The 24,559-nt window shown below is 44.2% G+C and overlaps 1 protein-coding gene across 1 annotated transcript in view; it reads left to right on the plus strand.

Annotated features, from left to right (window-relative positions):
- RAB3B (RAB3B, member RAS oncogene family) overlaps positions 1-18,069 on the plus strand; it is a 149,955-nt gene extending 131,886 nt beyond the window's left edge. Inside the window, exons 3-5 of the mRNA XM_033915214.1 lie at positions 9,197-9,315; positions 15,817-15,941; positions 17,687-18,069. Coding sequence (XP_033771105.1) covers positions 9,197-9,315; positions 15,817-15,941; positions 17,687-17,874 — 432 coding nt within the window. The 3' untranslated portion in view covers positions 17,875-18,069. The remainder of the gene's footprint in view (positions 1-9,196; positions 9,316-15,816; positions 15,942-17,686) is intronic.
- Positions 18,070-24,559: the final 6,490 nt, after the last annotated feature.

A 24,559-nucleotide genomic window follows, 5' to 3' on the forward strand; every position in this document is an offset into this window, starting at 1 on the left:
GGGATGCCCACTCCTTCCTCCTGCCACCATCAAGTTATATCTGTTTTTTTCCACGCCTGAGTTAAATACCGTGTTTCCCTGAAAATAAGAGTGTCTTATATTAACTTTAAGTCCAAAAAGTGAATTAGGACTTATTTTCGGGGGATGTCTTTTTTTTTTCATGTACAACAATCATCTCTCCCTTCCTCTCCTCCACCCCAATTCTTTCTCTTTCCTTTCTCCCCCCAACCATCTTTCCTCCCCTCTCACCCATCCCCTTGTGCAGCATCTTTCTATCCCTCCCTCTCATCCCCCTGTGCAGCAGAACCCCACTGACCCTCCCACTGTGACACGGCAGAGGGAAAGCCCCAGCGGAGAAGACCACGAAGCAATCCGTTCAGAGCGCTGCCGCTGCTTTAGAAGGCCTCGGAGTGGAGGTGTGTCAGGTCCCACCAGGGTGGGAGTCGCTGAATTGACGAGTCTGATTTTTTCGGCGAATCGGGCAGCACTAGTATCAGAGATGGAGTCGAGCAGCATCAGGGACATTCGGGGGGAAGGCTTAATCTTAATTAGGGCTTATTTTTTGAGGTAGGGCTTATATTAGCAGCATCTTTAAAAATCATGCTAGGGCTTATTTTCGGGATAGGTCTTATTTTCGGGGAAACAGGGTATTTAGGGCCTGATATTCAGCTCACAGGAGACAGCCTGGTTACCTCCCGCGGGCTACAGCAATCCCAGATATTCAGTGCTGGGGCCATTGAATATCCAGGGCAAAATTTGGCAATGACTGGCTATGTCAAGCAATATAGCCAATTACCAGACTAGCCAGCATACTCGATATACAGTGGCAGAGAACTGGCTATCTCCCACTGAATATCCCTGGATAGCCAGCCAAAGGGGACTTAGCTGACTAGGAATTGTAAAATTCACGCACGGAACGAAAATAGTGGAAAATCTTTGGACTAAGTATATAGCCCTCAATGGAGACTGCCCCAACTTTGTTGGTTGGGCTGAAAACGTTTCAGCAGCCCCTCGTAAATCTAAAAGAACATAAGAACAGCCTTTCTGGGTCAGACCAATGGTCCATCAAGCCCAGTAGCCTGTTCTCACGGTGGCCAATCCAAGTCACTAGTACCTGGCCAAAACCCAAGGAGTAGCAATATTCTATACTACCAATCCAGGGCAAGCAGTAGCTTCCCCCATGTCTCCCTCAATAACAGACTATGGACTTTTCCTCCAGGAACTTGTCTGAACCTTTCTTAAAACCAGCTCTGCTATCCGCTCTTACCACAACCTCTGGCAATGCGTTCCAGAGCTTAACTATTCTCTGAGTGAAAAAAAATTTCCTCCTATTGGTTTTAAAAGTATTTCCCTGGAACTTCATCGAGTGTCCCCTAGTCTTTGTCATTTTTGATGGAGTGAGAACGTTTCAGCAGCCCCTCGTAAATCTAAAAGAATTCTGACCCTGCTGAGCAGATGTTTACCAGATCTCTTTGCCGGCATTACAGTCAACGCCGTTCGCTGGAGATTAGGGTACTAAATCATGCGCACGATCAATATTAATGTGGCCTCACAAAAATATTTAATGGGCATATAATAAAACCGCTTAATGACTGCCACAAAAAGGTTTAACCCGCTTTTGCTAATGTCAGAAAGAGGGGAAATCACAGAAATAAACAATTTTCCAGGGACTCCATCACCATCAAATCTGCAAAAAAATTGCTGGACAACAAGGATCCAGCTTGTGCAGTCAGGGCATTCAAGGTTTCTTAAAATGTTGATTAATCGCCTGTTAACTTTCTAGGCCAGGGGTAGGCAATTCCGGTCCTCGAGAGCCGGAGCCAGGTCAGGTTTTCAGGATATCCACAATCAATATGCATGAGCTAGATTTGCATCTCAAGGAGGCAGTGCATGCAAATCCATCTCGTACATATTCATGGTGGAGATCCTGAAAACCTGACCTGGCTCCGTCTCTCGAGGACCGGAATTGCCTACCCCTGTTCTAGGCGATATACAATGCAATTAAATTGAAGGGAACAAAATTAAAATAAATAAGGAGAACCAAAATACAAAGCAAGACCTACTGACAAACAAGAGGATAGAGCAGGGATCTCCTTGAGGGCCGCAACCCAGTCGGGTTTTCAGGATTTCCCCAATGAATATGCATTGAAAGCAGTGCATGCACATAGATCTCATGCATAGTCATTGGGGAAATCCTGAAAACCCGACTGGATTGCGGCCCTCAAGGAGGGACTTTGACACCCCTGGGATAGAGGGTGAAATACAATAATTTTAGAAAAGAAGACATCTAAGGATAACACAAAAGGGTGGGGAAAAGTTAATTGAGAGCTGCTTTTTCATAGATTGTAAGAGAGTCCTGGATGATGGATTAAAAGTGTCTCTGTAGAGCAGGAGTGTCAAACTCAGTCACATTAAGGGGCCGAAATCCAAAACACAGGCTAAGTCGCAGGCCAGACCCCGCCCAATCTTCATCCCAGATCCCGCCCCCATAATAGTACTAATTGTAACACCATTTTTTTTCTATTCATTTTTCATATATACACACAATATAATCTTATTAACAACACATAATGGTTAACCACAAAATTAAACTACACAAAGTTATTGGACCCCTGTTCGTTTACAGAAATTGGATAGTTCTAAGTCTAATAGATGCTGGCACTGTCATCTCGATGTAGGGACACTGGATCATTTGCTGTACTTATTGTCCCTTGATACTTAAATTCTGGAAAACCATTTGGGGGTCAAATTATTACGATTTTGGAAGTTCCTTTATCGTTGTCATATGATATAATATTGTTTGGAACGATATTATTCCCCAAGAGACCGATCAATGCAAACCAGAATAAATTGCTCCTCATCATGCAGCTTATAATGAAAAATTGGAAAAGTTGGGATAACTTAAATAGTTTCTGGTTGGAATCCTTATGCCAGATTTATTAAGTTTGAAAATATTAATTCTTTACAGCTTTAAAGAAATTTGGGGCCCGTTAACAAAATATTGTAAGATGTGAATCTGAATTATTAACTTTATTTCCCTTTGATTCATGAAAGATTGTTATACACATTTAGGAGGGGCGGAGGGGGGGGTTGGTTTAAAAAGCTGTATATTATTTGTTGGAATAGAGTGCAGTATGTTATATTACTTGATTGTTAATCTGATTGCACTATGTATGTGATTTCAAAAATGAATAAAGAATATATTTTTAAAAAACACCAAAAACTACACAAAGCACACTGTATGCTTCTCAACATTCATTCCTACCAGAACACCTGCCCTTGGTCACACATGCAAATATGGGACCAAAAACTAAAAGCACTCATATATATATATAAACGAAACCTTGAGATTCAAGACTCTGCATGCATTACAACCCCAGAGAAATAGAAACAAATGCATTGCTTCCTGAACAGTGCAAAATATAGATAGCAGATGTAATTTCTCAAAACTGACACAATTCAGTCACTAAATTGAAAATAAAATTATTTCCTCTACCTTTGTTGTCTCCCTCACTCCATACTGTGCCTCAACTAGGTGCCTCCCTCTAGCGGGTGACTTACCCACACCTCACAACGTGAGAGAGAAGGCTTCCGGTTCAGGTGCAGGACACGCGTAGGAGCCGCTACCCATGACTTTGTGCACTGCGGCAGTGAAGAGGAGAAAGCCGGCTAGAAGATAACACCGGGGGCGGCAATGTACAAAATGTGGTGATCCTGTAAAGCCTTGGCCAAATCAAATCATAATTAAAAAACCCATCTACAAAGTGGCCTAAATGAGTACTTGGACGATCAAAAAGCCTGATCGTCCAAGTACCCATAACTAAAGCTGGTTTTAGACGTATCTAAAACCAGCTTAGGCCTTTCCCCTGCCTCTAAATGCCTAGAGCGAAAAGAGGCGTTTTTAGAGGAGGGGAAAGGGCGGGAGGTAGGCCAACCTAGACTTAGTTGTACAGCAGGTATAACCAAAAGTTTTAACAGGTTGCCCAATCGGCACTTATACGTTTTGACTTAGACCAAGTCAAAACAGGTATAAGTGCTGAAAAGGGGCCGCTGAGCTGATTGTGGCTGCCGCAATCAGCTCAGCAGCCTCGGCAACCTGTCCACTGCAACGATTGTGGCAGGAGAGATGCCTCTTCTCCTCTGCTGCGATCCTCCCCCCGAAGTGCTGCGGTTCCAGGGAGATCGCCATCACAGCAGGAGAGATAGCCAATCTCTCCTGCCGAGACGCGACCCCTCACCCCCCCCGATCCGATACGGGCAGGAGGGAGCCCAACCCCTCCTGCCCCTGCGACCCCCCCACCCCCGATCCGATACGGACAGGAGGGAGCCCAAACCCTCCTGCCCCGGTGACCCTTCCACCCATTCCCAATCCAATATGGGCAGGAGAGAAAGCCCAACTCCTTCTGCCCCGGTGATCACCCCACCCAATCCCAATCCGATACAAGCAGGATGGATCCCAGGCTCTCCTGCCCATGATTCACCTCCCCCATGACCATCCCCCCGAACCCGTGGAGTATCCGTCAGGGGAGATTGGGCATCTCTCCTGCAGCAATCGCGATCACCCCTCTACCTGAACTGCCACGAACCGCAGCAGGCGAGATTGGGCATCTCTCCTGCCGTGGGTTGCGGCAGTTCAGAGGTGGGCCGATCGCCATAACGATCACGGTAGGGGAGATGAGCCATCTCTCCTGCTGAAATCGTAACAGGGGGAGGGGGGATGGATTCTGTAACCGGTGTTGTTTTTGACAGACACTAGTTACAGAATCCAGCTTTTAGGCAAAGAATTGGCCCCTCCTTCGCCTAAAAGGTCTGGTTTAGGGCGTTTGGGGCTTAGGCTGTTTTTGAGTTGATAATGTGTAGGCGTGGTGGTGGTATGGCCATTTAAACTGCTGAACATAGAGGTAGGCCATTCTCAAAAAAACTTCATTTTCCCTGCTTCTACTTTTAGCCTTTCAGCGTTTAGGGCCTAGGCCAAAAGGGGACTTAGACTTTTTTTTTTTTTTAATTATGCCCCTCCACATGCCTAGCCCAAAGCGCCTACACTAAAAATGGGTGTGGTTAGGGGCAGATCATGGCTGTGTTTTTGAGTTAGGTGCCTTTTTGAGAATTAGGTGCCCTTTAGGCTTCAATATTGGCACCTAACTTTAGACAGACTTTATAGAAGCAGGGCCTATCTGTATAATGTCTGAAAATATATGAATAAGCAAATTGTATTTTTGCCTGTTGGCAAACACATACTTTGCATTAAGCGCTCTGCTCATTTCAAACATTTACCTGTGCTTAATGCACTATTCATGTGATAGAGAAATCATCCTTTGAGACTCTTGACAATGGTATTGACTCCGAAACACTGTCAGTGTCGAGTCTTCACAGTGCCAATAAAGCGTACTTTGAACTGTATACCCATGGCTGAATTATTGACATCTTATCCTCAACGACTCCTCTGTTGTGCCGTGCTTCTGTCGTCGTTGAGGCCTTTTCAAACTTTCTCTTCAGTGCCAGTGCCAATGAGAGCCAGTGAAGTTTTCAAGAATTTTGCGAGTCAGTTGTTAAACATAGCCAGAGCCCTCGCTAGATACAGTGAATCTCTGAGCGCCCATCGGAGGCTCTCATTATTTCCAAGCGCACCTCCCTCTTCCGTTGGATTTTTGTTGTACAGGCCAACCGATGTAGATGCCACCGTGGACTGTGCGTGTTGCTGCCAGATGAGTCATGTGCCAGGGCCAGTGAGGGCACAGGCAGAGAGGCAGCGGCAGTGGCCGGTTCCCAGGGTTTCCTTTCTGCTAAGCATGATAAGGGAAGGGCAGTGATGCTCTGGGTGCGCCAGCAATCTGGGTACACCATTTTTATTTTATGGAGAGAGAGAGATCATTGTTAAACATTTACCAGCACAATACGGTATAAGGGCTATTTTTTTTTTTTTTTTACCAGTGTCTCCATTTTCTAAAAGTGCTTTTCAGATGGAGATGCTTCTGATTGTTTTCTGAAAGAGTCCCTGCTGCTAATCGCAGCTGGAACCCTAGTAGCAGTGAAACGCATTGTGACAGATGAAATGAGTCCAAAAGGGACTAAGCCTCGGCTGCGCCTGTGTTTCAGAGATAAGGGCCCTGTTCCCTGATTCCTGGCCCAAGTCAATTGGAGGGGAAATTTCTACTCACTGATGGATGACATCTCCCTGAAAAGGACAGTTTATATTTTCCCGTTTTGCTCTGATAGGAGTAAATGTAATTCTAAGTCAGAGGAGCTGGATGCAGGAGACGGAGAGCGATAGGCGCAGCCCTGAGCAGTGCGCACATGGATGCATTGAAACAGCTTTGGTCACTCCATTTCTATAAATTTGTTATCCTCGAGTCTGGGAACTGGCAAGATGACAAATCTCAGCTCATTATGGGCAGCAGTTAATAAAGAAGCCTGGAAACAGATGTCCCTGAAGATATAACACTGTCTGCTCGCTTTATCCAATGGCTGAAGGAGATCATCTTTTCATGGGGGGGGGAAAGACAGGGACCAAAATATAAAATTTTCCTCTTGTAGTGGCAGCAAGCCATCCTTTGACTAGTGATCTCATATCCTGCTCTTCACTCAGCTCGAAATGTTGGCATGGTGAATTCTGCACACAATTCCTATTTTGGGTGACCTGTGGGAGGAAAGTAGACAGAGGTGTGTTTAGAGTGGATTGCCCATAGAATCTCTGTACTCTGACCATTCTGGATTTTATGGTCTCTGGGGGAGGATTTTGTCATTGTATCCAGCAGGATGCAAAAAACCCCCCAGCATTTCTAATTGTATTGGCACAGGGCAGTGAAGATTTTGCCTCTTCTGCGCCACTGGCAGGTAACCATCTGGTTCTCAGGGGCACAGATTTTACTTGCTTGTAAACGGTTCATTGCCTTGCTTAATACCGTTTGGGTTTAGATGAAACGTGTGGCTGTCGCAAAGGAAGAACGTATAAGCGCCTTAATGAAATGACTCCCTTGCTCTGTCATGGTACTGACCTGCAGCCGCCTTCATTCGAAAGGGATCCGGTCCCATGAATTAACCAATTATGAGTTATTTTCTGTTAAAAAAAATAAGTCAAGTAGTTGGATCATTAGAATCAAGGATAGGCTAATTAGATAGGCCATATGGCCTTAGAAACATAGAAACATAGAAAAAAGCAGCAGAAAAGGGCTATAGCCCACCAAGTCTGCCCATTCCAAGTATCCCCTCCCCTGAATTTACTCCCTTAAAGATCCCACGTGAGTATCACATTTTCTCTTAAAATCCGTCACGCTGCTGGCCTTTATCACCTGGAGTGGGAGTCAGTTCCAATGATCCACTACTCTTTCGGTGAAGAAGTACTTCCTGGAGTCGCCATGAAACTTCCCTCCCCTGATTTTCAGCGGATGCCATCTGGTGGTCGAGGGTCCCATGAGCCAGAAGATATCATCTTCTGACTCGATGCCTTTATCTGCCTTCATTTTCTCTGTTTCTGTCCCTTCATGACCATTCCCCGAAACCTCTAATAAATGCTATGGTGCTCGCATTGAGAGTGGAACATGAGACTGATTAACCAACTGGGCAGCGGTTCCAGCATTTTCAGCTAAGTAGTCATTCACTGTCTGTTGAACAAATTTGAATGCCAATTGTTTCTTTTCCGTCGGCTCACAAGTTGGGGCAGAGAAAACTCTTTTTCATTGCTTATTTAATTTGAAACACTTATTGCACCTTTAAGGTCACTATATGAGTACACATTCGGGGAACCTATGATGGTGTGTGGCAGGAACCTTGGGGATTTTTGCCTTGGGCTTTAAGCATCTGCAGCTTACTACCTCACACTGAGGACCCCGTATTAAAATTACCGTACTATCTCATGTATAATGCGCACTTATTTTCCATCCAAAGAAATGTCAATCTTTGGGTGCGTATTATGCATAGGTATACACACCGTGATAACTGGGCTGGATCAGAAGGTGTTGAATTACCTATGGTATTACTGTAACGTTTGTAATTTATAGAATATAATGTCTAGAATTCATATCTAATACTTACAGGTAGTTCAATGAGTTCTGAATTTAAATTCCCTATCCAGTAATTATAGCACTTGTCAAAGATTTAACATATATAGCTTATGCTGTGCCACATTTACATTAAAGGGACAGCAACAATTATGCCTGCACATTATACATAGGTATACAGTTTTTTGTATTACATTATTTTTAAAAAGTTGGGGTGCGCATTATACACAAGATAATACGGTAATAATAATATATTTAAGTGTGTATATTTTGTGTGTTTCTTCTGCCCACAACCTGTGTCCCTTTAAGCTATTGTTGTGCATCTTTTTTGAAGTATTTTTGTGGTACTTATTGGGTGTTTGACACAGGCAGAATAATGAACTTTTGGAAAGGGTGCATTTGCGATGTGCCTGAAGGACTGAACCTTATCAAAACCACATGCATTGACGTTATAATCGTGAAAAATTGCAGGCGGACCTTAGGAAATTGGAAGACTGGGCGTCCAAATGGCAGATGAAATTTAATGTGGACAAATGCAAAGTAATTGGCCGTCAGAGGAAGCTACTTCTCTGGATGTCAGTTTATGCATTGCAGTTGAGCACCTTGTAATGAAATTACACCCCAAAAGAGTATTTTATAAATACACATAGGCAGCTAAATGTCTGTAGAAAATACCAACACAAATCCTGCCGAAATCACACGTAGATTGATGATGTGGAGCAACTGGAAATATATCCAGGCTCCGTCCAAACTCCACCCGTGTCTACCTGCTCTACAGGTATATGTCAGCAAAAAATTATTCATAAAATTTCCCTCTATTTTGGGGAGAGGCCAGATATTGTGGTGAGATCTTTCTGTGGGAGACTGAGAAAATGTTTCTTAAGAGAGAGAATAAGGAAGAGATTTGGTAGCGTTTCATAACAAATTGTCCGTCTTTCTCACTTTGTGTCCGTCCCCCCCCCCCCCCACTCTTTTACAAAACTGCGCAAGAGGTTTTTAGCGCCGGTCGGCACACTGAATGCTCTGCTCCAATGTTCACAGAGTTCTTATGAGCGTCGGAGCAACGCAGAGCATTCGGCGCGCTGGCCGGTGCTAAAAACCTGTTGCGCGGTTTTGCAAAAGGGGGGTGAGTTGGCCAAACAAGGTAACCCCCACAGGGCAGCCCACCATTATCTCACAGCTGATTCTCTTCTTTTTAGGACACAGCTGGGCAAGAGAGATATAGGACCATCACTACGGCTTACTATCGAGGTGCCATGGGCTTCATCCTCATGTATGACATCACCAACGAAGAGTCCTATCATGCGGTCCAGGACTGGTAGGAAGTGGTCATTTTTATTCATCTCTTCCACGAAAGCCTAGCTCATTCTAACAGATCGGATAGAACATAGCAAATTGTGTGCCGTGGCATCGGGGAGGAGGAGAGGCGCCGGCTAACTGCCCACAGAGTGTGCTGCTCGTGGCGAGAGGCACTTCCTGTAGGCAGTCAGCTGGTGCCTGCGCCTCTCTCCTTTCTGCGTCTCTTCCCTTCCAGCCCCTCCCCCCCCGGCGGCTCAGGGCCCCGTCTGGAGGGCCTTTGCGCATGTTCAGATGTCGACATGATAATGTCACACATGCATATGACGTCACTGCGTCGACGTCTGCGCAGTTCCGGAAGCCTCGAGCCATGGCCAAGTTTCAAGTTTATTAGTTTGTGAGACGCCGTGATAAAGTGACTCCTTTCTTTGTCCGATTGAACTGGCTCCTGATTGAGGCTTGTATAAAATTAAAGACCTGTATGATTGCTTTCAAAATATTATACAGTACACTCCTCCCTCCTTATTCGCCATTTCAGCATCCACGGTTTCGACTATTTGCGGTTTTTGGTGCCGAGACCCCCCCCTAGTGAATCGACCTTACCTGGTGGTCTAGCGGTGACGCGGGGCTTGAACGATCTTCCTACACTCCTGCCCTGTGCAGATTCATCATGGAAAATGGCTGCCTTGAGTTTCCATGGTCTCACAAGACTACAACAGGAACTCACGGCAACCATTGTCGATGACGGCTCTGCACAGGGCAGGAGTGTAGGAAGATCGCTCAAGCCCCGCGTCACCGCTAGACCACCAGGTAAGGTCCGGGAGGCTGGGGTGGGTCAGAGTCGGCCCAAAAGTTATTCGCAAATTTTCTATATTTGGAGGCGGCTCTGCCCCTAACCCCCGCGAATATGGAGGGAGGAGCGTACAGCCCTAGCTTATTTAGCGGGTTCTTTTTTTACCATCTCATGGTAACTCTCACTATTACCTTAGGAACCACATGAGGTTAAGTCTCCCAACAGTCAAAGGGACTCGATCTCAAACACGCCGACTCCTTGTTCGTGTATCCAATGTGTTCAATTTGGAATTCCCTTCCTATTGAAATTAGATATTTAACAGATTACTTGTCATTTAGAAGAGCAGTTAAAACATTTTTGTTTAGAGAATATTGGATCGATGGTTAATTATATCAATTCATTTAACTCTTTTTATACAGTGGCATAGTATGGGGGGGAAGGGCAGTCCGCCCCAGGCACCATCTTGCTTGGAGCACTGACACCCCTCCTCCTCTCCGCTCGCCCCTTCCCCCGTACCTTATTAACTATGACGCGAGCAGCCACCAACTTGCCGCCCGCGTCGGGCTTTGGCACTCTCTCCGACGTTGCTTCCAGGACCCGTGCCTAAGCAGTGGCGTCGGAGAGAGCGCTAAAGCCCGACACAGGCGGCAAGTTGGCGGCTGCTCGCACCAAAGTGAAAAAGGTACGGGGGAAGGGGCGCGTGCGGCAGGGGAAGAGGGCCCCACTGCCCTGGGCGCCTTTCACCCTCACTACACCACTGTTCATACATCCAGCTGTATCTCCCGGGACCTTCCCAGTTCTTTTTTTATGTAACCCGCTTTGAGCTGAATGGCTGTTGTATGTGGACATAACAATCAGTGGTGTTGTGAGGTGAGAGTTGCCCCTCCCCCACCCTCATTTCCACCCCACCCCCACTCCTTCTCCGATCCCGCCTGCCAGGCGTGCCCCCCCTTCCCTTCCTCTCCCCCGTATCTCTAGTTCAAGTTGTCCGCGGTGGTCAGCAACACGCTCCTCGTGTCCCCGTCGGATCTCCCTCTGATGTCACTTCCTGTGCGTGGCACCCGGAAGTGGGAGAGCCGATGGGGTCGCAAAGAGCACATGGTTGACCGCCATGAGCAACAACTTCAACTAAGGTACAGGGGAGAGGGAGGGAAGGGGGGGAGCACACGTGGCAGGTGGGATCGGAGAAGGAGTGGGGGTAGAGATGAGGGTGGGGGGCAACTCTCACTATTACTACGTGTGGAGGGGAGGAATGGGAAGAGGTGGGAGTTGCCAGCTCCCCGCCAACTTGGTGCCCAGGGCATACTGCCCCCCTCGCCCTCCCTTACTATGCCACTGATAAGGATAAGTCTATTTTTCAAAACTTACCCGCAGTTATTTTCCTACAGCATCTTCACCAACAAGCATCGCATTTCTAGCAATTCTGTCTATCATAGGGAAGACAATTAGTACTGACAGAAGTGTTTTGATGTATCATGGCAGACTTGGTGATCCATGTAGGCCGCTGCAGTGGGTCATGATCTGTTATCAAGTCCAGTTAGCTGGAGAAATTATGTTAAGTGGTTCAAAATGGGCTTCATTGTTCTATTCTAAGAAGGCTACCATAGAAACATGGAAATTGCTAGAGTAACATTACCATCTAAAAGCAAGCAATCCCTTCTCCGTCCTGTGTAGATTTTCAAGTACATTTGACTAACGGTAACATTCAGTCTCATATCACAGATATTAAAGCGTTTTTTTTCATGCATCCTTTATGCAGTGTTTTGCAATTCACAGGGACCAGCTTTAAGATTCTGGCACCCACAGGCAGGACTGGAGCAAGCAGAGGTAGAGGATGGTGAGGGTTAGAAGGTCATGGTGACAGCCCATTGAAGCGCATGGCCCTGAAGCGAAGAGCAGGCCTCTATTTAGACTGTATGTTTGGTGACCTAGGCAGTTGCCTGTGTTACAGATCCGGGCCAGGCAATTGCTGTGAATTTCTAGGAGCAGCTGTGTTGGCAAGGGAGTCTTATTTTATGTGTGGGCCATGTTGTGTCCTGTTATTTACATATATTTTTTTTAAAATTCTGTAATTGTCTACAGATTGTTCTGGATTGTTCTTGCTATACAGGGCCTTGGGTGAATTTTGTCAAAGAGGTAGCAAATAAATTCTAATAAACTAATATTTTAGTACATTCTGTGTGTTGCTTTTATGGATGTGATTTTTCATAAATCACATAGATTTGGTATTTGTTCGTAAAACGGTATAGAAAGATTTTAATAAAGATAGATCACTCCATGTTCACCAGAGCTTATTGGTCCATATTGCCTTAAGGGTCATTATTTCTAATCTAATCTAATCTAAACCTTAAGTTTATATACCGCATCATCTCCATGAGTATGGAGCTCGACACGGTTTACAAGAACTTAAAATAGTGGGTAGAGAAAAAGAAAAAGGATTACATGAACTTATGTGTAGAAGGGGGGAGAGAAAGGGGGGAAGGATAGAGTTATTTGCATGTCTTATGGACCAATTTGATCCCATTCCTTCTGAGGGCATGTGCTGCCCTCAGATGTTTGGAAGAATTACAGGGGACCCCTGTGTGAATAGTGCCACAATTGGCTGGCAAAGTTTACACATGACAATGGAGTAGATACCACACTGTTCACGGAAGAGAGTGTTTATGAACATCTTGAAAAATTGAAGGTGGACAAAGTCATAGGACCGGATGGGATCCATCCCAGGATATTGAAGGAGCTCATAGAGGCTCTGGCAGGTCCACTTAAACATTTGTTCAATAAATCTCAAGGCGGTGGCTGCTGCCAAAAGGATGCTGGACTGTATAAGGAGAGGCGTAACCAGTAGAAGAACAAAGGTGTTGATGCCTCTGTACAGGTCGTTGGTGAGACCCCACTTGGAGTATTGTGTTCAGTTTTGGAGACCATATCTGGCGAAGGACACAAAAAGGCTTGAAGCGGTCCAGAGGAGGGCGACGAAAATGATGGGAGGTTTGTGCCAAAAGACGTATGAAGAGAGACTGGAAGCCCTGACTATGTATACCTTAGAGGAAAGGAGGGACAGGGGAGATATGATTCAGACGTTCAAATGCTTGAAAGGTATTAACGTAGAACAAAATCTTTTCAAGAGAAAGGAAAATGGTGAAACCAGAGGACATAATTTGAGATTGAGGGGTGGTAGACGCAATGTAAGGAAATTCTTGTTTACGGAAAGGGTGGTGGATGCCTGGAATGAAAACAGTGATGGAGTTCAAAAAAGCGTGGGATGAACACAGAGGATCTAGAATCAGAAAATAATAGTAAATATTGAAGAACTAAGGCCAGTACTAGGCAGACTTGCACGGTCTGTGTCTGTATATGGCCGTTTGGTGAAGGATGGGCTGGGGAGGGCTTCAAAAGCTGGGAGGATGTAGATGGACTGGAATGAGCTTTGACAGAGACTTCAGTAGTTGGAACGTAAGAACAGTACCAAGCAGAGCTTTGGATTCTTGCCCAGAAATAGCTAAGAAGAAGAAGAAAAAAACAACAAATTTTTAGATTGAATCAGGTGGGCAGACTGGAAGGACCATTCAGGTCTTTATCTGCTGTCATCTACTATGTTACTATGTTTTGTGAGATTAGAGAAGAGCAGATGTGGTTCCTCTTCACAAAAGTGGTTGCAGAGATGAAGCAGGAAATTACAGGCCGGTAAGCCTCACTTCAGTTATTGGAAAAATAATGGAAACATTACTGAAGGAAAGGATGGTACATTTCCTAGAATTTAATGGGTTAAAAGAATTTAATGGTTTTACTAAATAGTATCAAACAAATCTAATTGAATTCTTTGACTGGGTGACCAGAGAATTAGATCTAAGATGTGCACTAAATATAATTTACTTAGATTTCAGCAAAGCCTTTGACATGGTTCCTCATAGGAGGCTCTTGAACAAACTTGACGGGCTGAAGTTAGGACCCAAAGTGGTGAACTTGATTAGCAACCAGTTGACGGACAGACATCAGAGGTTGGTGGTTAATGGAATTCACTCAGAGGAAGGAAAGATGAGTAGTGGAATGCCTCAGGGATCAGTGTTGGGGCCAGTTCTATTCTATTTGTGAGCAACATTGCTGAAGGGATAGAAGGTAAGGTTTGCCTTTTTGCAGATGATATCAAGATTTGTAACAGAGTGGACACCCCGGAGGAAGTGGAAAAAATGAAAAAAGATCTGAAAAAGTTGTAAGAATGGTCTAAAATTCAATGCAAGGAAGTGCAGAGTGATGCATTTGGGGAGTAGAAATCTGGGGGAGAGATATGTGCTGGGGAAGTAGAAGGCTGATATGCATTGATGGGGAGAGGGACCTTGAAGTGATAGTGTCTGAGGATCTTAAGGCAACGAAACGTGTGCCAAAACAATGGTTGTAGCCAGAAGGATGCTAGGCTATATAGAGAGCGTATAAGCACCCAATCAAGTACGTCACAATGATCAGGTAAAAAATAGTACTTGTGAAAGAATGAGAGTCACTAGAGACACTACTCCATAAATCAAAATTCAATTTAATAAGTGTTTGTGTAGCCTCAGTGTGATTGTTAAGCTGCCACAACGGAAGTCCCAGATTGAATTAATCAGCAGACTCTATTGCAAACCACGCCCACACCATCATAGGCTTACACGTGTGTGGTGCAAAAAACACAAAAGTGCTTTAAGTGGATTTCATAAATAAAAATAGAAATATATAAAAATCTCTCTAGTGAATCTCATCCAAAAACTCATCAAATTACTAAATGTCTTCTCAACGTTCACAATTAATAGTACTTAGCTCAAAAATGGCATTCAGATTTCATCCATAATTCATTCAATTTCTTTAGTCCATGACTCTTTCATCTTCAATTTAAATTGTCCCCACTGGAAAAGTGTTTTTCAGGCTCTACTAAGCCTAGTTTCGGGTAAATCCCTTCCTCAGGAGCCTTCCGTTTATCACCATCCAGCCAAGGGCTAAGAAAATCAAGGTGTGAGTGAGCTGGGTTATATAGAGAGACATTACCAGCAGAAGAAAGGTGTTGATGCCCCTGTACAAGTCATTGGTGAGGCCTCTCTTGGAGTATTGTGTACAGCTTAGGATATAAGAAGACTTGAAGCGGTCTAGAGGAAGGCAACGAAAATGGTAGGGGTATCATGTTTAGTTATAGATCCCTCAACCCTGAAGAACGTTTCTTTGAAACCTGCATGTTGAGAGAGGTGGCAAGCTGATGATTTAATGCACTGGAAAAAAAAATGCACAAGATAAGTGGTGTAGAAGTTTTATTTTTTGCACAAAGAAAAAAAAGTATATGTCCCAAAAGAAAAATAGTGATTAGTAAGCACATCAATAATTGGATAAAGCAGTCGGGAGCACTTTATCCCCAACGGCGTTCTGAAGAGCCATCCATAAAAACTGTGCAATGTCAAGAAGTCTGTTTATAAATATATTTGTGAACAGTTGGGAATATTGTCTAGCATTTAAATACTGTTGAGCTAGTACCTTATACAAGTCATCTCCAATGCAGGCAGTTGCTGAAACGAGGCTGTGTCAGGCTTCATTCTGTTAATAAACCATGTTCACCATACTGGTAGATCCCTGTTGGGGGTTTTTTGTTTGTCTTCCTGATGCCTTCACACCAGGTAGTGTTCCATTTGACCCTACATTTTGACTGCCTCTCTAGTCATTGCCTAATGGTTCTTTGGGTCACTGATAATTTATTCCGGTGTTTTCTTGTAGGGCCACTCAGATCAAGACGTATTCATGGGACAACGCACAAGTCATCCTGGTAGGAAACAAATGTGATATGGATGAAGACAGAGTCATTCCCGCTGAAAAGGGAAAACACCTGGCCGATCAATTAGGTACTTGCTGTACTTCCACTCTTCGTACTGTTGCTTATCGCCTAGTAATTGGCCTCTGCCAAAAAGTAGGTTACACAAATCTACAGTTATTGCTTTTGTGGTTCATAAAATTCAAGTATAGAATGAGGTAGTTTCTAGAAAGTGCGCAAAAAATATGGATGCTAAGTGCCAAGTCTACAACAGCATTTGCATGGGAATTCTATTATAGAACTTTGTGTAAATCAGCATAAGTGCACCAAACTTTAGATACAGCACTTACGCCATGACAAATGCTGGTGTAAATGGCTGCACCTAAAGTTGGCACATAGGCATAATTTGGCAGTTCCATTTGAAGGGGGGGGGGGCAGAAGGTGGGCTGTGACATACGAAGGGCTCCTGAAAAGTTCTCAGCCCAACCAACAAAGTTGGGGCAGTCTCCATTGAAGGCTATACACTTAGGGACTGATTCTATAAATGGGCGTCCTGATTGTAGACAGTGGTAGGCGTCCTACTGATGTCCAATCAGGACGCATTTAAAAAAATAACAACCCCGAGGCAGGATGCTTACACTATAGGCATTTGTCGCAGTCGCTTGAGCTTTGCCCAAGGCTGGGCTTGTCCAATTCGTAAGTTTCAAGTTTCAAGTTTATTTAAATTTAATGGTTCGCTTAAGAATTCTAAGCGAATAACATTACAATAAATATTGGGGTAAAAACAGTTGAGATCATTTTTGTGAATTAAAAAAAACATATTCGTGACCACATAACAAAACAGACACTACTGGAGAGGTTGGGAAAAACATGAGGGATGGAAAGTTACAATATTGTTGTTTCCTCATAGATAGGCGAAGAGAATTGGATAGGTTAGGATAGAACATTAGGATTGGGATACCTGAAGGTAAAAAGTTTTCGAAATTTATGATATTTTAAATTGATGAAAGGTGATTCCTATTTAAAGGTTAAAGGAAGCTTTAAACAGAAATGTTTTTAGATTAGTTTTGAATAAAGTGAGATCTTTAATATTTCTAATGTGTAAAGGGAGAGAATTCCAGATAAGCGGGGCTTTGACTGAAAAAATATCGTGTCGCCTAGTTCCTATTATTTTCAATGATGGGACCATAAGTAACTCCTGAGTATTAGACCGGAGAGAGCGATTTGAGAAATGTGGGATTAATAAGCGGTTAATAAACTGAGGTTCGTTTGTAGTTGTTGTTTTAAAGACTAGTAATGCTATTTTATATATTATTCTTTGATTAATGGGTAGCCAATGAGATTTCATCAGATATGGAGTCACGTGATCGTATTTCTTTCCATGATGTATTAATTTTATGGCGGTGTTTTGAATTATTTGTAAACGTCTTTGTTCCTTGTTTGTTATGTTTAATAGTAATGAATTACAGTAGTCTAATTTGGATATTATAAGTGAGTGGACTAAAATATTTACTGATTTTGGCTCTAAGTACTTAGCCATTGAACGGATTAGACGCAAGCGGTAAAAACAGTTTTTAACTGTGTTGTTAATATGTTCTTGGTAAGAAAATTTACTATCGATGATTACGCCTAAAATCTTGAGTGAAGTTGCTAATTCAATTGGTGTATTGTTGATCGAAAAAGGGATTGAGAGCTTTAGGTCTTGTTTTGAAGGAAAAAATAAAGCCCTTGTCTTGGATACATTTAGTGCAAGTTTATTTTGTGCTAGCCAACTTTTAATTTGTTCTAATTTTTGGTTAATTTGAATTATGTCATTTCTAAACATTTCTTTATCAGGGTTTGAATTTTTCGAAGCCAGTGCCAAAGATAACATCCATGTGAAGCAGGTCTTTGAGCGTCTCGTGGACATCATCTGTGAGAAAATGTCTGAGAGCATCGATTCAGACCATTCCATGGTTACTGGGGCCAGAAGCCTGCGATTCACAGACAACTCTCCCTCCATCCAGCAGAACTGTTCTTGCTAGTTCCCTGCAGCACCGAGAACAACTCCTCAAAACCTTCTAGCCTTTATCTTCTCACCCTTTAGGGCTCCTTTTATCAAGGGGCGGTAGGCGGTTAACACGCGGAATTCCGCGCGTTCAACGCCTACCGCGCTAGTCGCCAATGCCTCCATTGAGGAGGCGTTAGTTTTTTGGCTTGCCGCGGGGGTTAGTGCATGATGAAATATCTGACGCGCTAACCCCCGTAGACCACCTTGATAAAAGGAGCCCTTAGTCTCTGTTAGGATATAGGTCACAACAGAATTCATTGTTTGATGCCCTGTGGTGGAGACAGATGTGTTATATTTCTTGAAGTAATTTTGAGATGTGTTTAATATTGTAAAAAAAAATGTCCCCTGGTGTTGCAAAGAATGCTAAAAAGAGCTCTAATGTATATTTTTGGGTTGTACATGTAATTATTTCATTCTTTTCTTCAATGGGAATTTTTGAATTTTGCAAAGAGATTCTTCTGCTGTGGGAACTGCATTTACTTATCCGATATCAAAAGTGAATTAAAAAAACTACAGATTGCTGACAAGTAAATATACTGATCTGTTAAAAAGGAAACATAATATTACTCCTTCATGAAACTCTTAGGTGCTTGTTTTTTGGGGGTTTTTTTTTTAAGTACTTAAATATTATAAAACACTCTTGTTACTGTACAAGGGGGTGCTGAAAAGTTCTCAGCCCAACCAAGAAGAGAATGACGTGGATATGGTTCAATCAATGACCTGAAACAATGTCAAAACACAGAATTTCATTTCTTCAAATTGGCACTTAATGAAATAAGATAACACTCTTTTCAGCTACAGTGGCAAAATAACCCTCAGAATTTTGGGAAGCTGGTTGGTTGGGCTGAGAACATTTCAGCACCCCCTCGTACCGTAAATTAATAAATGTTATTCACAAAAGGTACCTCTTATTGTATCAAGAATGATTTTTCAAATACATTTAGGATTTTAGAAGCATTCCCTTACCTTTCACTCACTTGCGCAAAGTTACACACTTAAGAACATAAGAATTGCCATACTGGAACAGACCGAAGGTTTTAAGAAAGGTTTGGACAAGTTCCTGGAGGAAAAGTCCATAGTCTGTTAGTGAGAAAGACATAGGGGAAGCCACTGCTTGCCCTGGATCGGTAGCAGGGAATATTGCTACTTCTTGGGTTTTAGCCAGGTACTAGTGACCTGGATTGGCCACCGTGAGAACAGGTTACTGGACTTCATGGACCATTGGTCTGACCCAGTAAGGCTATTCATATGTTCTTAAGCCTAGTATCCTGTTTCCAACAGTGGCCAACCCAGATCCCAAGTACCCAGCTAGATCCCAAGTAGTAAAACAGATTTTATGCTGCTTATCCTAGGAATAAACAGTGGATTTTCTCAAGTCATTTCAATAATGGCTTTTAGACCTTTCTTTTAGGAAATTATTCAGACCTCTTTTAAACGCTGCTAAGCTAAATGATTTCACCACATTCTACGGCAACAAATTCTGTGACTCCAGAATAAGGCTTGGAATGTACAGAAAGGCAACTGGAGCACCAGAATGAGGCTTGGAACATTCATTGGTTGAATAGAGAATACAATCCCCCCCAAACATTGGAGGCTGCTGGGATTGGGAGGAAACAGAGGGCTGCAAGAAGTAAATAATAGCATCATCTCCTGTGGATGTGGGGCTGGAGGAGACTAACCCCCTCTTCTATTAAACTGCGCTAGCAGTTTTTAGCGCAGAGAGCCACGCTGAATGACCCGCGCTGCTCCCAACGCTCATGGAAGAGAGGGGTGGGGGGGGATTTGTGTGGATGGAATGGAACTTAGTGGAGATGGGTGAAATTTCTGTCCCTGTGCAACTCTCTATTACAGACTCGCCCAGGCCCCTCCCACAGGTATGCCCCCTGGCGGTCGCACAGTATCTTAGGGTTGGTCAAACTCAGTTGTGAGGGCCACAACTCAGGCAGGTTTTCAGGATTTCCCAATGAATATGCATGACATCTATAACATAAGAACGCCTTCACCGGATCAGACCCTAGGTCCATCTATTCCGGCGACCCGCACACGTGGAGGCCAAGCCAGGTGCTCCCAGATGGAGAACCTGATTACCCGTATCCCTCAATGTGTTTTGCAAGGAAGTGTGCATCCAACTTGCGCTTGAAACCCAGAATGGTAGTCTCCGTCACAACCTCCTCCGGGAGAGCATTCCAAGCGTCCACCACTCGCTGTGCGAAACAGAACTTCCTGACATTTGTCCTGAGCCTGCTGCCCCTCAGTTTCAGTCCATGACCTCTTGTCCTTGTCACATTTGACAAAGTGAATAACAATATTTCTTGCTCTATTATGTAAAATCCTTTTAGTATTTTAAAAGTCTCTATCATATCCCCTCGCAGTCTCCTCTTTCGAGGGTGAACAATCCCAGTTTTCTGAGGCTTTCTTTGTAGCTCAAATTTTACATACCTTTTACTAGCTTCGTGACTCGCCTCTGCACCCTTTCCAGCAGGGTTATATCCTTTTTAAGGTATGGAGACCAGTGTTGGACACAGTATTCCAAGTGTGGTCTGACCATCACTCTGTAAAGCGGCATTATAACGGCCGCCGATCTACTCTATAAGCAAATAGATTCATGCTTATTCATTTGGAATCCACTCGTGAGTGGGCCAATTCTCATTTTGTGCCAAAGTTCTGGAACCAGATTCCCTCTATTATTAGAACATTAGATGAGTTATTATTGTTTCAGAAGGCATTGAAAACATATATGTTCTGATTTTGGTTCCGTGAATGTTATAGAGTTACATGTATACAGTGGCATGGTAAGGGGTGGGGGCAGAGGCCCTGGGCTTCATCTTGGTGGGGGCTCCAGCTCCCTTCCTCATCTCCACCTCCCCGCTCTTTCCCACTCTTCCCCCCCCCCGTCATGTACTTCTTCACTCCCCCACCCCCAATGTAACTCTAGCTCTTACCCGGCGCAAGCAACTCCAACCTGCTGCTCGTGCTGGCGTCGGCTCTCCCTCTGACATCACTTCTGGGTCCCATGCCAAGGAGAGCCAGCATGGGCAGCAAGTTGATGCAGCTTGCACTGGAGAAATGAAAGCAGTACGGGGGGGAAGGGGGAAGGGAAGGGGGGCATGCACACGGCGGGGCCCTGGACACCTCTCCCCTCGCTACTTCACTGTATGTCCAGGTACATTCTTATTCACTATTGTACTGGAATTTTGGCTTTCCACTGTATTCATATTGATCGGCTGTTTTGATAAGAGTTTGGAGCAAAGTAAATGACAAGATGAGTTTTTGTTATCTTGCAATTAAAGAGGGCTTTAATGTGTTATAATGTATGTCTTATTATTATGTATGTAACCTACCCTGAGCTCTTTGGGGAGGACAGGTTAAAGAACTAATTATCCAAGGGCTCCTTTTATCAAGCTGTGCTAGAGTTTGGGTTTTGGAGGGTTTTTTAAAATGCATTTTTATTAAAGGTAATGCAGATAACCATACAAAGATCACAGTCAAAATATAACTGCACTGTATGAGAAAATAAGCAAGGACAGACACATTTTAAAAATTTCTCCCTCCTTACCCCCTGATGCCCAAAAGAATGTTCAAGCTTGCTCTAAGACAGGGGTGTCCAACCTTTTGGCTTCCCTGGGCCGCATTGGCTGAAAAAAAAAATGTTTCTGGGGCTGCGCAAACGCTGCAGCAAGACAGAGGAGGGAGCCGGCAAGAAGGTAAACACCCGGGGGCAGCAGAGGAAAACACTGCGTCGCTCTCGACCGGGGCCGCACAAAATACTTTACGGGGCCACTTGCGGCCCTTGGGCCGCAGGTTGGACACCCCTGCTCTAAAAGAAAAAGACATGACTCTACAAACTGATCACGGGTTGAGTAATCTACTTCGGGTAGTTGGTGTCAATGAGTTCCAAAATGGTTCCCAAGTAAAACTGTAGCCGTCTTCCTCCAGGAGTGTCTAAGTTAGGTGTTCTCCGCCGTTCCTTCAGCAAATGCTGTATACGGAGTGCCGTATAAGTGTGCTAGAGGTCTTTAGCGCGAGCCATTGTGGTAAATGTTCTGACGCTCATAGACCTCCTATGCTCATGCTAAAAACATCTAGCGCAGCTTGATAAAAGGTGTGTGTGTAAATAAATAAACTGTCTCTGCCTTGAGTGGTAGGAAGAAGGATTTTCGGGGCGGTCGCTAAGCAAGGAGGGCTGAGATGTTCAGCCTGCTGGGCAGTTTTGGAAAGAGCCAGCCCATGTGAGTAGGACCCAGAAGTAATAAAAGGAACTGTGTCTTTAAAAAAAGAGGTCTTTGGTCACTCTCTCAGAAACATCAGGCATTGTAGTTTCAAGAAGGTCCTTATGTTCAAAGGTTCTCCAGCAATTGTGTTTTGAACACCTTCTTCTGGAGTGGCTCCTACTTCCTTAGGAGGTATATAATATATCTGATTAACAGGCGGAATATTTTCAGGGGAATATCTAAGTACATCAATCAAATACTGTTTCAACATTTCCTTGGGAGTCACTCCTAAAGATATAGGAAAATTAAGGAGATGCACATTGAGCCTATGGTTATAATTCTCCAATTGTTCTATCTCTCTGGTAAGCAAAACTCTATCTATAACTATTCCAGAGGATAAGGTCTGAAGATCTTCCACCTTCTCTTAAACATGGTTAAGTTCTGAATTAAATTGTTCTTTAGCTCCTTCAAGCTTTTCAGGCAGAGAATTAACAGTACTCACGAGTGTCACCAGGTCCTGTGAAGAATTGTCAACAGAGGCGTTAAGCTTCGGGAGAGCATTCCATATGCTCTCCAATGTTACCACTTATCTTCAAGCCATTCAAGTCAAGTTTCATGTGTATCCCACAATGAAAATCCCAACGGTACCCTGCTAGGTGCCGTAATTGTGGATGTCTTGCAACGTCTAACTACATTTCACACGCAACTCGATTGGTTTTTTTTTTTTAAGTTCAGAAAGTTTTATTGAAAGTTTTGCATAACAAAAGAGTAAAATAATACAAGTATGTAATAGGAGATCTTGACAATAATACTAATCAGTTAAATCGCTTGGTAATTTATGCTATAAAAAAATGATGGAAAAACAAATTTTAAATTACCAATTAAGGTTGCGCATGAATTATCAGTACGATGCCTAGTGCTGCCTAAATCCAGGTACCCTCTGATGTCTAATGACGCCTAACTGAAAAGTAGGCATAATTGGGGCGGAGAATAGGCATGGTAAACTTAGGCATCGCTAGGCGAGCAAGTTAAGCGCCAGTAAATTAGGCCAGTAAAACCTAGCCTAATCTACTGGCGCCTAGCTCAACACCTAGTGATGCGGTGACGCATCAAAACCGCGCCGACATTTGAGCACAGGACAAATGCACGCTGCCGCTTCTGCCACTTTGAGGCCTTCCCTTTTGCGCTCTAAGGAGGGATGTGGGGGAGGAACCCCCATTACACTTAGAAGTCCTCACGCAGGACAAATGCGCTCCACCGCTTTGAGGCCTTCCATTTTACGCTCTGAGGCAGGGTGTGGGGGGGGGGTGAGGGGGGAACCCCTTACTGAAAACTCCTGACGAGCGAAAATGGGAAGGAGAATGGGAGTTTTTGGTGTAACAGGAGTGTGAGGAGTTCTAAATGTAGTTGGGGGGTTCCCCCCCCCCCACACCCTGCCTCAGAGCGTAAAACGGAAGGCCTCAAAGTGGTGGAGCGCATTTGTCCTGCGCTCAAATGTCAGCACGGGATTGTCGGTGCACCGTTGTCCTCCGCGCTTTCGACAGTGTACCTAGTGACACCTAAGTCCACCTAGGGGCCACTAGGCATGATTCTATAAAGGATGCCTGGCAGTTGATTGACAACCACGCAAACTGGTACCTACAAGTTAGGTGCGGTTAGTCACCATTTATAGACTCAGGCCCTAACTGTGGATATACACTAGAGCAGTATCTCGCCAAGTTTGCCAAGCCGCGGCACACTAAACGTGGTGGCCACGGTTCGAGGCATCCGGAAGCGTGCGGACGTCAATGCGATGACATCACGCGCATGCGTGTTGTCCATCACATCGATGTCGATGCACGCTGAAGGCCCTCTAACGGGGCCCTGAGCCTTCAGTGGGGGGTGCTAGAAGGGAAGGCGTGCGGAGAGCAGGAGAGGCGCGTCCTGTAGTCAGTCACCTGGTGCCTCTCCTCGGCTTCTCGCAGCACACCTGGAATCTCAAGCGGCGCACAGTTTGCGATACATTGCACTAGAGAGTTGTTGGTCTATCTCTACAAGCTGCACGTATGTCTAAACATTTACCCAAAGCCAAGGAGTTACATGGTTTTTTTCCCAGTGCTTGCAATCTTTTTCAAAAAAATATGCTATACAATAAAGCCTTATTTCCTATCTGTGAAAGGAACAAGCACAGTGATTCAGCAATCACTAGAGTTTACTCTCATTTCTAGATACTCATCACTTTTATTCCATTTCTAATTACTGCACAACTACAGTACTCAGAATGGCTGTATTGCGGAGATAATTAACGCATACGATTAAGATGTGGAACTGATTACACAACAGACGGAGGCATGACATGCTTCTTGGGTTCCATCTGGTGGCAACATCTGTCCTGAAACAAAATGTTATATCCTGTCCCCAGAATTCACAGCAGAGCCCGGGCATGTTACAACACAACCTGAATTCCCA

Source organism: Geotrypetes seraphini, chromosome 12, assembly GCF_902459505.1.
Source record: "Geotrypetes seraphini chromosome 12, aGeoSer1.1, whole genome shotgun sequence".
NCBI classification, from domain to species: domain Eukaryota; kingdom Metazoa; phylum Chordata; class Amphibia; order Gymnophiona; family Dermophiidae; genus Geotrypetes; species Geotrypetes seraphini.